Genomic DNA, 13,668 nt, shown 5'->3' on the forward strand with positions numbered 1-13,668 from the left:
CTGGAAAAGCATCCAAGCAGCAAACATTTCAACAGGTATGATAGTAAAACGTTGTGGGGAAATGCTGAAAAGAAGAAAATGGGAAAGAGAAGAAACAATGGGCAAAGAAGTGACTCGTGAAGACATAAGAGTGATAGAGGGAGAGAGGTAAGGTGAAACTTGAGATAAAGATGGAGAAAAAGGAAATCAGGGAAAACTGAATTCCCATGAGATGTCCTTGCCTCCAGACTACGAAGTACTTCATTAGGCAATTTGGGAAAAAAATGGCATTTCCACAAGAAATAGTTCTGTTTTGTAACAGAGAGGGTGGAGTCACAGAAGCAAGCACAGGAATTATGTAAGACCACATGTCAAAGGAAAACAACTGAAATCTTTTCTGTTTGCTGACCCTTCAAAGAAGGGCACTTGCCACACTGTGAAAAACTGAAACATCCGCAGTGTCTGCTACATATAATGCAAAAGGAACAAGTAAATGGTACTAGGAACTCCAGGTGCTCTGGAGCTGGTAGATTTTGATGAGATCTTGACGAGATGTCAAAATCCTCATTGTGACTAGACTTCACTTGTTATCATATTTCAGCTTTCAGAAGTGCTGCCATGTTGCTACTTTGCATTATGTTCACATTTATTGCTGTGAAAAAATGAAGATTAAGTGAACCTTAATGAAATATTACCTAAAATATCTTTTTAAACGGATCACTCCTAGCTTGCAAAGAGTTTCTGATGTTTCTGACTCGGATTCACTTTCCCATTTAGCAAGGTGAGAGTGAGCACTTCACTGAGACACACTCCAAGATACATCCTGACAGCAGAATAACATTGCATTAAACGTGGACTGAGATTAACAGAAATGCAACCACATTAAATTGTTTCTGTTGCATTGAAGGGAAACTGCTGATTAGATTAAGGAATTTGGGGAAAGTAGTTCTTGAAATTTTTCTCAGGACCTGTTCCCACTACAGGAGTGGTCCTGCTTGCAAAAATGTTCACAGGAGTGTTTTCAGGGTATTAGTTTAAACAAACACTTAATCCTCATTGTTTCTAGTCCTATGTCTGTAAAATGGGAATAATAGAGTGATACCATTTTTCTATGCTGAGGTTTAATTCTCAGTATTAGCAATATATTTTGAAAGCTTTAGAGGAAAGGGGATACATTTAGGCAGATTAGTTATATTTAAGCAAATTGTGACTGTTGTTTATATCTGTGCAAGTACTACCCTTGAAAAGTTCAACCCATCCACACATAACTGTGAAAACTACGGTTTTCAGTGTGAGAATAGAAAGATTCAGTCCTTAACCTTACTAAGCTTCTTCACACTTCCTGGTTTTCTGTTCAGTTTTTAAAGGTAGTAATACAAACCTGTATGCAAGTCAAGAGAGAAATTGTTTGGAGCTATACACTAGTATCTGAACAGCAGTGCCTAACAGTGAATTTAAGCACCTTTTAAAAAGTAGTTGTATAGGAGTAGAAGGAACCTGATGAATGTTGACATACACACCTCCCAACTCTCCAATCCCCTCTTGCCTGTCCTGACAAAATGATGATGCTTCCCCCCTGCATGATTGCATCATTCATTCATGCTGCTCTTATAAAAGAGGCACCACATGCTGCTGCATGTTACAGGGCAGCCCAGTCACAGCCCCAGCAGAAGATACTCTTCATTTTCTATGCTAGAAAAAGTGTTACGGATCTGATACACCAAACGCCAACCCCTTCCAAACTGAGAGAAAAAAACATTCCCGGTGACTTACAGTATTGTACTGGCCGTGGCTGTTGCTGCTGCTGCAAACCTCTTGGCTGCACAAGAAAAGAAGGGATCAGCTGAGACCTTCAGTCACATAAATACAACGGCACGGGCTGATCTGGAAGAAAGCCGCATTTTGTAAATCACTCTTTTATAATCTGCTGAGTAAGCCAGCCTGGATGTTTTTTTTAAATGGTTGCACACATGTAACCAGAGAAGTCCAGCTGTTCGCTGACAGGCGTAGGGAGGAGAGGTGTAACCTTGCCTACGTCGGGGGAGGAGCCGCTCGGGCCCAGTTTGGGGCGCTCCCAGCTTGGGTAGGCACGGCTTGGCAGGGAGCAGACCCCGCACAAGATGATGGGGAGCTCGCTTGCCCGTCCGCCAGCCTGTGCCACAGGCGTGGAGAGCAAGACGGGGCTTGTCAAACTCGCGTTGCTCCACGCCGAGCGCCAGCGTGGGAGGGCGAGGGACGAGAGCCGAGGAGGGGCTCTGACAAGCAGCAGTCAGGAGTTTCTCTTGGCGTGAAATCAGAGGTGAGGCAGGGACACTTTTCTTTCACTGTGGATGAGATGAAGGGGTTTGTGAGTCAAGATGGCAATAGTGCATTTTGGCTGAAGCCGTTACTCGGTGCATCAGAGTGTGCAGTGTTACAGACACAAAAAATCAACATTCATCAAAAGCTTTGAAGGCAAAATTAAAACTTCTGCTCACAAGAAAGCTCTCTTTTGTTTCCCCAAATGCGGTGTTGTTAAAAGCAACAGAAAAATTGCAAAACCTGTCCGTACTTGTGTTTTGGCATCCCACAGAAGAGGCTCCCTCGGACGTTACTGTGGACATTGGTTAGGAAACGGGAGACTGCCAATCCAGAACTGTGAAGCTGGTTGCTTGGTTCAAGGTCAAGAAAACCTGATTTAGCTGATTTAGCTTCTTTCATTCACTTGTGATAGGAGTCTTATGACTGCTGCCCAGCTTGAAAGACTGTTCTGCACCACTGGATGCACCAGTCACATTCTGTGCATGATCTCTTTTGCCATTCTGGCAGTAATACCCCTCAAAATTACATGCATTAATTAAAATCAATAGCCTTGTATGCTGCTCCCATCTCTTCCTTTATGTTTTTTCAGAAGTTCTCAGTACCTGACCATTTGTCAACATGAGCATCTATTAGTAACTTCTTGTGTCAGGAAAAGCTGGTACCGAGCCACTTTGCTGCAAAACTGGTGACATGGTTCACCATTCAGTCTGGTCCTGTTTGTTAGTTTTGTCGTGGCAGGACAGTATGTTTTTAAAACAGATTTAGAAATCATTTCTGTGAATAAGGTTAAAAGAAAACAGATCTCGATAAAGATGAAAGAAAAGGGCTTTTACTGAGAATCTCAGAGGTGTTTTTGCCAAGATAAGCAGTGCATGATTTGACTAAGAGAATTACTGCTGAATATTTCATGATAGTCCCTTTATTTGGCTTAGTTTAACAGACATGTTGGTTTAATTCAGTTAAATATTTTGATTCTAATCTGGTGTAAGTTGTTGTAAATCCATTGATTTCAAAGGCCTAGTAAGCATCTGCCCTGTATTTTTACTACGCATTAAAAACAAATATGCACAACAGTTCAACAACTACAGCTAAGACTGAAAAATGAAGAAAAGCTTGTCCTGATGTCTGAAAAATGCTGCAAAATAGAGATTTAATGTGAAAATGCTAATGAGAAATGTTACTATACTATAAAATAACTATCCTCAGACATGTGATCCAGCAAAGAAACAGAGAGAGGTCTGCCTGGAAGCTTTAAGAGGATGTTCAGGAGTGAAAAGCACAGCTCATGTGTAACTATCGATACAAGCACAGCACCAAACTCTTGTATGTGACTACAAACCCTCTTCATTTGTACAAAAAGCAGAGACCACCTACATGAAGGACTAGAATATCTTTGAAAATGGTTTTCTTTTTTTTTTTTTTTTCAAACTAAATTTTCCCAGAATGACTGCTTTGTTTTCCTGCAGTAATAATTCCCCTCACAAACCTGAACCTCCTTGGGGAATGGCCATATCACTGTCAGCAGCCAGCCCCACGCGTCGCAGGTGTTTAGGACAGGTAATTCCTGCATTTCCATGGGACATCACCCACACGGATCACAGAACAGCAGCAAGGAAAACATAAAATACAATGTGCCCACTGGTACGCGTATGGGTTTGACAAGGCCGCCCTCTGCTGAGAACAGCCCTGAGAGAGGATTGAGGCAAAAAAATTACAAACCTGAGAAGCAAGAATGGAAAAATATTTGTGTGTGACCCGTTGGCTACAGAATCCAGGGCAGAGCTGGGGATTCAGGTATTTTAACCAGGCACTGCATGGAAGCACTGCAGCCTCTCAGGGCAGGGTTGGTGTGTTTTGTTATGGTTTCAGCAGGCCAGTAGCATCCCAACAAAAATGAAGACTAAACATTAACAGGAGAGTTTCCCAGCCAATTATGAAATGCCAAGTGTAATTTCCTGCATTTTGCAATGTTTAATGTTTATTTCTAATGATTACAGTAACAGAACAGAAAGCCCAGCCACTATACTAAAGAGTCAGCATTATAATATTTTACAAGACATATGCACTGCTCAGCTAAACAGAGGGGCGCCAAACTTGTGTTGTATTATGTTCAAACACCACCTCCATCTAAAACATTTAAAAAACCAGAAACCCAAGCATATTAGCAGCTGTCCTCTCCGGACCTGCCAAGTCAGACTGACAGGCCATGCATGGGAGTCCTTCTGCACAGCATGGCGTTTTGCCCGGAAACCTGAGATCCTCACCCAAAGCAGCAGAGCAGATTCCCAGCAGGTGCCATAGCCTACTGCCAAAACTGGCGAGGCTGGTGAGTCTGCCCTGACACTTGACACTCACTGTTTCAGTCAAGCTCCCCCAAAAGGCTTGTGCAACAAAATTGTACCCAACAGCAGGCTTAGACTTTACGAAGTGGCGTGATGCCATGCAGGGCCCATTGCAGTGCTGCTCAGCACCACTACAGTGGGTTGCTGAAGCCCAGCGTCCAGCGCTGCACCCAGGGCTCCCTGCTGCAAAGAGTGGGATTGGAATGGGGCAGATTTACCCTGTGCCATCCTCACACCCAGTGGATGAGCGTTGGGGGAGGCTGTCTTTCTTCTCTGTACCATGACAAAATCCTGGCTTTGGGGCCAGTTGTCCCTGTTTGCTGGGGTTAGCACCCTCCAGAGAAGACAGGCTGCTGGCACACCGAAAACTGCTTGTCCTGGATCTCCCTGGCACACCTCTGCAGCCACAGGCCATGATTATTCTGAGGGCAGGCACCTTTATGAAATAACATGAAATAACAAGAGTTGTGTCACACCTGATACCAACAGTTGCTCAGATGTAGCAGATGGGTGTTGGGGTACAAGCCCAGATGGGGCAACGTGGGAGCCAAACCTGATGCGATCTGCGCCTGCAGTGTGTGTAAGAAACCATGGCAGAAGCTCTCTTCTCAAGCTCCTCTCAAGGGAGACTGTCACTTGTCCTCCATTTCAGAGCCCAAAGCCAGTAAGATGCAGATGTTTCACAGCCTCAGGGACTGGGGCCTTACAGACCATGTAGGCCAAACGCTTCCAGCACCCATCAAGGTTGCCTTGACTTCAACCATACTTCTGGTTTTCTTCCACAGGCCTCACAGGAAACCTCTGTGTGGCCTTGGGATAAATAATTCCCTGTGCTTTGAAAGCCTTGTGAAGGGTTCAGGCCCAGGAAAGGCCTGGGTGTGCAGGGCTGTGCTGCGGTGGCTAAGCAGGCCCCAGCAGCCCACGCAGCAGCTTCTGTATTAAGAGAAGACAAGTTTTGATTAACCTCGACTCTGAATTTTTACCAAGAATCATTTTGATTATTAATCCGGTCCACTTAACTATTAATTCTATCGATCTAATGTTAAATCACCGGGTTTAATTATTTATTCTCACGGTTCTGCGAACCTGCCGGGCGGGTGTCCGTCACATGAGTAGCTGGGATTAACGACCGAGCGACCCTGCCCGTTCAAAGGCCCCGTTCACACAGGCACCGCCGGGCCCTCTCAGGCGGCCGCCCCCCCTCAGGCGGCCGCGCTCCCGCTTAACCCCCGCGGCGGCGCTCCCCTACGGCGCCTCGGCGGCGGGCGGGAGCGGGCCGGCGGAGCGACAGGCGCCGCAGCCAATAGAAATGCGGATAGCACTGCCGTGGGCCAATGGGCGCGCGCGTACCCCGGAGTGTTCTAGAAGGGGCGGGCGGGGAGGCGTGGCCTGCCCCGTCCCCGCCCCGGCGCGCGGCCGGGCCCAGCGCGGAGCGGAGCGGCGGCCATGGCGGTGAAGGCGCTCAACCCCAAGGCGGAGGTGGCCCGTGCCCAGGCCGCGCTGGCGGTGAACATCAGCGCGGCCCGCGGGCTCCAGGAGGTGCTGAGGACCAACCTGGGCCCCAAGGGCACCATGAAGATGTGAGGGAACCCCCCGCAGCACCCGTCGGGGTTGGGGGAAGGCCGGGGCGGGGGGGGTGTAGGCAGGCGCCTTAGCGCGCAGGCGGCCGTTAGGGCCTGAGGGAAAGCGTGAGGAGAAGGGCGGGGGGGGGACCTCCTGTGAGGCCGGGACGGCTTTCCCGCTGCCGCCATGCGGCGGGGAACAAAGGCGGAGGCCGCCCGGTCGGGTGGGGCTGAATGAATGGAGAGGGAGCGGTGCGGTCCTTTGGCCGGCCACGTGTGGCGGGGCCGGGGGGAAGCTGCTCACCCGCCTTGTGTCGCCCGTAGGCTGGTGTCGGGAGCTGGAGACATCAAGCTGACCAAAGATGGCAACGTGCTGCTGCAGGAAATGGTGAGCTGGTTCTTGGCCTCGCGGCGGTGGGAAGTTTGGGGAGCCGTGGGGGGTCTTAGGGAGGCAGGAGCCTGCTGGTATTGCCTTTGAGTGTCTGTGGCTGACGGGGGACCACGTCCCCTGCTGCCCCCAGCCCGCATTTCTGTGGTATTTACCCTTGTGCATTCAGGGCAAAATGTCCCTTGGGAGGAAGGTAAATAAGTAAGCGCACCTTGGAAGATGCTGAATGAAGTTTGTGTGCTAACTTTGCTATTTAAAAGGAAACATGAACTGTTGAAATAATGATACTGGCCATTCCGTCGCCTTCTATTTTGTTTATGGAAAGCGTGCTTTTTTGTACTTGAGCAGGCCTAAGACAGCAGCGTTCACCATGGGTGCGCGGCCTGGAGAGTGTTTAAATCTGGGTGATGGATGCAGCTTGTATCGCTTTCCCTTTGAGTTTGGGGTTGTATCACAGTTTCCCCACTTTAGGGGTGAAGATTATACGAGGGGTGGTGCCGTCCCACTGCTCTCCCCACGGGCTCTCCCGTGCTTGGGGATCCCCGGGGCTGAGCATGGCCTGTTAGTGCTTGTGGAGTGTTACACCCCACTAGCTGTCTGTTGTAATTCAGATCAAGTATTGAAGTTAATATACACAGTGATCTGGCAGACAGGGAAAAAAAATCATTAAATCGGTTCTTTCACACTAGAAGGAGTACTTAAAATAATCATAAAAAGCTGAACAACGGTATAAATGGTCCCACTGGATTTCATCTCGCTCTAGTACAGTTACTAAACACCAGCCTTTTCAAATGTGGATACTGTTCTGTAGGTTCATAGGCTTCAACCTATGTTAAAATACTCTTCAGGCAGCCATTGGAGATGCTAAGTGATGTGTGTGTTCCTTCTATTAAAAGGCTGTCTTCTGTAAGTAACCTGAGGTTGTGTGGTGGTTGTGAAGTTTGGCCAGACAGGCCTGATGCTCAGAGCTGGAACACCAAATGCTCTTAGCAGAGGAACTGCCAAGAAACAAACTGATTTAATGTTCTTTAGTTTCATAAGAATTAGTGTAATAAATTGCCAAAGGACTAGCAAGCCAATTAGGGTATGTGCAGCACTGATCATGCAGAGGTTCCTAAATTAGCTTTAAACATGCTGGTTTTAGTGCCAGCAGCAGTCTAGTTGTGATGGTGCATCCTTTGCCTAAAAGAGAAAAGGACTCTGTCAAGCTCATGATGAGTTGAGGACTAGTTTGACTCTTAGCACTCAACATTGGTGTGTATAGATGCATAATCTGAGGGGCAGGGGAATAGTAGTGTATGGATTAATTCAATTATTGTCAAAGTGATTGTTGTTAATTTCAGTAGGTTTCAATAAACAACAGCATTGACATGAATCATGAAAACATCAACTAGTCCTTAAATACTTTGTTTAGCTGATTTTAGATTGCTTGCTTCCTGTACCAGTGCAGTAAGACTTACTGCTCAGCTGCTTCTTTTTGTTTAGCAAATACAACACCCCACAGCCTCCTTGATAGCAAAAGTAGCAACAGCACAAGATGACATCACTGGAGATGGTACCACTTCAAATGTCTTGATCATTGGAGAACTCCTAAAGCAGGCAGACCTCTATATTTCTGAGGTATGTATGCAGTATTTCTTTTGTAGGTGAACAAGTCAAAAGCTTCATCTGAGGCCATTCAACTCATTTTGTTTAATGCTTAATACTCATAAGTCAAACATGAACATGAATATATATTTCTGCTTAACGTGAGTGCATCACAGAACTTGCAGAATGGGGAAAAGCTGGAGAGGAGCACTTAAGACTTGTTCAAAATCAAAACCATTTATTGTGGCTACCTTAGCTTTTAATAAGGTTTTGTCTGATACCTGCTGCTACCTGTTTTGTGTGAGTTAAAACGCTGCTCCTACTTGCATGTTAACAGGGAGATCCTCCCTGATAGGTGTTTTGGATAAGTTACAGAGTAGGCATTCATACTGCACAGTGAACACCCAAGTGTGCTTTGTAGTTCCCTTGGTTTCAATTCTGTGCTAGAATAATCTGTACTTTTCCTCTGCATTGGAAGGATTTGCATTCCTTTTATATGTATTCAGAAGGACAGTACATTTTCTTGTCTTTGTAGGATGCATATTCCCTATGTTTTGACTTAACATGGAATGTTGAAACCTTAGGTTCTATTTGTGACAAAGTACCATTTTGTCTTCTATTGTGTAATGACTTCTCTTCTTCCCTTGCATTAGGGCTTGCACCCTAGGATAGTAGCAGAAGGATTTGAGATTGCAAAGGAAAAAGCTCTTGAAGTTTTGGAGCAGGTCAAAGTAACCAAGGAAATGGACAGGGAGACCCTTATAGATGTTGCCAGAACATCCCTCCGTACTAAAGTTCATACTGAGCTGGCTGACATCCTAACAGAGGTAAGCGTATGTGTCTCTTCTGTCCTTGTGTGAAGAGGTCCAGGTTTTAAAGTGCTGTGATCACATCTTTCCACCCACCCCTCACTCAAGTAAACTTGCACTGTGATAGCCTAATGGTTGTTTTGGGGCTTTTTTCCCCTCCCCTCTCTTCCAGGCTGTAGTAGATTCTGTTCTGACAGTCAGAAAACCAGATGAGCCTATTGACCTCCACATGGTAGAGATCATGGAGATGAAGCACAAATCAGAAACGGACACAATGTAAGTAATGAGTATCCTGGAGCTTCAGTTTAATGGTGCCCTGACATTTGAGTAGTCTGTGGGTTTTTCTTCTCTTCTTAGAAGAACTTGGGTGGGTGTCTTAAAGCTACCACTAGAAAAGTTATAAGGCAGAAATACAGATTTCAGCAAGTGCAGAATGGCATTTGGTAAATGGAAACTGGATTGTAGTCGTGTAGTTGGATATTCCATAGGCTTTATATTTACCTCAGTGGCATGGATGAATTCTGCACTAGCTTTCCTCAGTAGCTAATGCAGTCAGACACTATGCCAGAATAAATTCCTTTTTCATGCTGATCGGTATGCTCTTTCTGTGAGAACGGGCATGCCCTTGGAAGTGGGATACATATCGTTGTTTACTCCCAACACAAGTGCACAGGCAGTTCGTGTTGGACCAGTTGCACTGTCAGTTCTCTTGACTAGTCTGCACTTCTGTGAAATGTGTATCTTCTGTATGTGTACGTTCACACACAAAATGCTTTTTCATCTTTCAGGCTGATTAGAGGGCTGGTTTTGGATCATGGTGCTCGTCATCCTGACATGAAGAAAAGAGTGGAAGATGCTTATGTTCTTACTTGCAATGTATCTCTAGAATATGAGAAAACGTAAGTACTCAGCAACAAGGTGAGGAGCAGAAAATGCTCCTGTCTTAAAGCCTTTTATTTAAGGTGTCCTTAAATAAGAACTAGAAGACTGTGTAGACTTCCAGAGTGAGGTGGGTAGTGTGGAAGGTGGAATGGAAGAGGTGATGCTCCTTCTGCAATCCTTTTTTGGAAAAGGGGAGCTGGGGGCTGAGAAAATGTCTTTGAGAGGCAGAGCTTCTCATAGTAGTTTTTACTTTGTTGTTTCATTGAAGGAAGGCTGGAAGTCCTCCATTTATTTCTATGCACAGAGGATAGTTGTCTTACTGCTTTTTCATTTATTTTTCTCCTTCAGAGAGGTGAGCTCTGGATTCTTCTATAAAAGTGCTGAAGAGAGAGAGAAGCTAGTGAAAGCAGAAAGAAAGTTCACTGAAGACAGAGTGAACAAAATCATAGACTTGAAAAGAAGAGTCTGTGGCGATTCAGATAAAGGATTTATTGTGATCAACCAGAAGGTGAGATGAAGGGGATAACTAACTAGAAAAACTAATTTGAAATGCTGGCTTTCTTGGCAAGCCATCTACTGTTTGAGTCACTTTGTACAGTTCTTCAGACAGAAATAGCTAAATTTAGGCTGATGTACTTTTAAATATATGCATACAGTTCTTACTTGAGATCTTCTCTGAGCCCCGAGGAAGAACTTACTCGTTAGTGTCAGACTGAGAGAGGGTGTTTTTAGCCTTTTCTTTATCCTGATGGTCACTTTCTTTGTTTCTAGGGAATTGACCCGTTTTCCTTGGATGCGCTTGCAAAAGAGGGAATAGTTGCTTTGCGGAGAGCTAAAAGGAGGAACATGGAAAGGTCAGTTCCTGGGGAGAGGAGAGGGTAAAATAACTTGCTCTTCCAAACTCGAATAGTGAGTCAAGTCTGGCTTGAATCCACCTTTAAGGATGCGCACTAAAAAGTCCATTTCAACCTATCCAGCTCTTCCTGGGGTAACTTAGGGCAGTTTGTACAAAGCATAGAAATGTCTGTTCAGTGTACTGGGTGGTGCAGGAATTTGATCTGTCGGTGTGCTCCAAATGTAGACACCTATAGAGGAGACTTAATTCTACAGGTTTATTTTTATGAAGAGCTCTTTCATGAACAGAAGCAAACTGTTCCAAGCCTAGGAAGTGTGGTGTTCTGCATGCTGAAATACTGTTGTTACGTTAGTGACTTCACGTTTTACTTAACTGTAAAGCAGGTTCTAAGCTGGGTGTGTTCTCTCTCAGACTGACCCTTGCATGTGGTGGTACTGCCATGAACTCGGTGGAGGATCTCACTCCTGACTGTCTGGGACACGCAGGGCTTGTCTATGAGTACACGCTGGTGAGTACAACCAACTTCCAGCTGAAGGCAGGTTAAATACGCCTCACTTGGTGCCAGCTTTTCGTTTGTCTTGATGTGTCTGTGCAGGGATTTTTCTTTTAAGTGTATTAAGAGCTATACTGGAGCATGAATAAAGGCTGGTGGCATTTCACATCCCAGTGTCCTCATGTATGTGAACAGCTACCTGGATATTTGCTCTTGTCATAGTGTATTTTCCGGTTGTTTACCTATTGTGCTCTTAATATCTGTAAAACAGAAAATGGAAATGAGGTTCTCCTGCTTCTCATCACTTCTTGAAGCACTGTTGGTGCAGAACTGAATCTGAAAGTGTCTCTTCAATTTCTTTTTTTTTATTATGTGCATACATTGATTAAGCAAATGTGTGACACGAATACATAACCCTGTTTTTTACAGGGTGAAGAGAAATACACCTTTATTGAGAAATGCAACAACCCCCGCTCTGTTACCCTGTTGATCAGGGGACCCAATAAGCATACGCTCACACAAATCAAGGATGCAGTAAGAGATGGTCTGCGTGCTGTTAAAAACGCTATTGAGGATGGTAAGTCTCCACTCTGTTTAGTGGTGTTAAGGATCTTCTGGTGAAATTCCTCTCAAAATTAGTGAATTTTGTATTGGCTTCCTTGATATCCAGTGCAGTCAGGCACCCAGCTAAGCATATTTGAGTGTGAAGTGCTTTTAGTTACTGTTGTTAGACCTTGTATTTTACAAGTAGTTGGTAACTGTGTAAGTACTTACCTGATCAGATACAAGCTGTCTTTTTAAGGATGAGAGAAGAGATGAAACTACATTAAAAATTAACTGTTTAAATGGGAATAGGTGCTTATTATGAAGTCTCAATATCAAGTTTTCCCTTGCAGGGTGTGTGGTTCCAGGAGCAGGTGCACTAGAAGTGGCAGTAGCTAATGCGCTTGTTAAGCATAAACCTAACGTAAAAGGAAGAGCCCAACTTGGAGTTCAAGCTTTTGCTGACGCTCTGCTCATCATACCTAAGGTATAAGGAGACCCTGAATAAAAGTGGCTTTAAAGCATGCTAAGACCCATGTTTTTTTCTGCTGGAGGTCTCTTTAATTAAACAACGTGAAACAATGTCTCTGTTCTCTCCAAGGTTCTGGCTCAGAACTCTGGTTACGATCCCCAGGAAGCTCTGGTGAAGGTTCAGGCGGAACACGCGGAATCGGGACAGCTCACCGGAGTTGATCTGAACACTGGTAAGAGCTTTCTAAAATAACGGGATGATGCTCTAGTAGGAAACTGTTGTGGCTCGGCTCTGAATGCAGAAAGCTGTACCTGTTTTCATAAAAAGCTATGCAGAATGCCTTGGCAAGTGTTACTTTAAAGACTATTTTACTTGTTTTGTAGGTGAACCAATGGTAGCTGCAGCAGCTGGAGTCTGGGATAATTACAATGTCAAAAAGCAGCTGCTTCATTCATGGTAAATGTTACACTCTTTTCACTTTAGCAATGGGTGTTTGATTGTTGATGATAGTGTGGAATTGAGGGATCCCACGTAGAAGAAGCTGTCTTGAAAGGCAGAAATGAAGCCGAGTCATCTATGAACTATGTCAAAATGGATATTCTAACAATATTTATTTAACATTTCTAGCACGGTGATCGCTAGCAACATTCTCTTGGTGGATGAAATTATGCGAGCTGGGATGTCCTCTCTTAAAGGCTGAGTTGGATCTGCTGTTGTCCACCGTGGTTGGCTCTGGTAGTGCCCCAGGGAATGTCGAAGAAATCCCCCCAGGTGCTCTTTTCTCAGCTGGGGTGGATTTTCGCAGCAACACAAGTTACTTTGGTGTAACGAGCAGCCCCTCTTCGGTAAACATGGCCACTCAAAACATTTGCAGCTTAATTGGATATTTGGCTCTAAAAATCAGTTATTTATTTTTAATTTCACTGATGCGTACAACTGAATTTGCTTTCCTTTTTACCCAATAAACTGTTAAGTTCTGTGCTTTATGTGTGTCAGTTATTTAAAACACCGTTCCTGTGGGAGCAGGGCTGGCCGACAGGCCTCCAGTTGCCCTTTCTGGCTCCCAGCTCTGCCTGCTGGACTTTGTTCCCGATTCCAATACTTGCCAGGGCTCTGAAAACACTGCTCCAGGCTCTGCTGCTGGAGTGGTGTGGGCTCAGACCTGGAATTTCTTCATCACAAAGCCAGATTAAGCTTAGCGCTTCATCGTTTTGTACTTGCTTATAAATAAAACGAGTTAACTTACTGCAGAATGAAGTGGTGAAAGACTTGGTGTGTGTTGGTAACCCCCTGGGAGCTTTTTAACACTGTTCCTGCTGTATTAAAGGATTCATGGACAACTGGTGCTGTACCAGATTTAGGCAGAACTGCGTCTTTAGCTCAAGCATCCTGCCAAGAGGTGGTTGGGTTTATGGGAGGGGAACAGGCTCCTGCAGTCTTAGATCATGTTCCCT

At 45.1% G+C, this 13,668-nt stretch overlaps 1 protein-coding gene and 2 non-coding genes across 3 annotated transcripts; all 3 read left to right on the plus strand.

Moving 5' to 3' along the window:
* Nucleotides 1–6,034: 6,034 nt before the first annotated feature.
* On the plus strand, nucleotides 6,035–13,198 carry CCT6A (chaperonin containing TCP1 subunit 6A). Its single transcript, XM_074890217.1, has 14 exons — nucleotides 6,035–6,202; nucleotides 6,509–6,572; nucleotides 8,058–8,192; nucleotides 8,813–8,986; nucleotides 9,141–9,244; nucleotides 9,757–9,867; nucleotides 10,199–10,358; nucleotides 10,622–10,704; nucleotides 11,118–11,214; nucleotides 11,629–11,776; nucleotides 12,096–12,229; nucleotides 12,344–12,446; nucleotides 12,598–12,670; nucleotides 12,842–13,198. Exons 1-14 carry the CDS (start codon nucleotides 6,069–6,071, stop codon nucleotides 12,912–12,914), a joined length of 1,593 nt encoding a protein of 530 aa, XP_074746318.1. The 5' UTR covers nucleotides 6,035–6,068; the 3' UTR covers nucleotides 12,915–13,198.
* Nucleotides 8,549–8,680, plus strand: LOC141952830 (small nucleolar RNA SNORA22). Its single transcript, XR_012631777.1, has one exon. It is a non-coding gene; the product is annotated as a small nucleolar RNA SNORA22 (small nucleolar RNA).
* On the plus strand, nucleotides 9,477–9,612 carry LOC141952829 (small nucleolar RNA SNORA15). Its single transcript, XR_012631776.1, has one exon. It is a non-coding gene; the product is annotated as a small nucleolar RNA SNORA15 (small nucleolar RNA).
* Nucleotides 13,199–13,668: the final 470 nt, after the last annotated feature.

Source organism: Strix uralensis, chromosome 20 (assembly GCF_047716275.1).
Source record: "Strix uralensis isolate ZFMK-TIS-50842 chromosome 20, bStrUra1, whole genome shotgun sequence".
NCBI lineage: Eukaryota > Metazoa > Chordata > Aves > Strigiformes > Strigidae > Strix > Strix uralensis.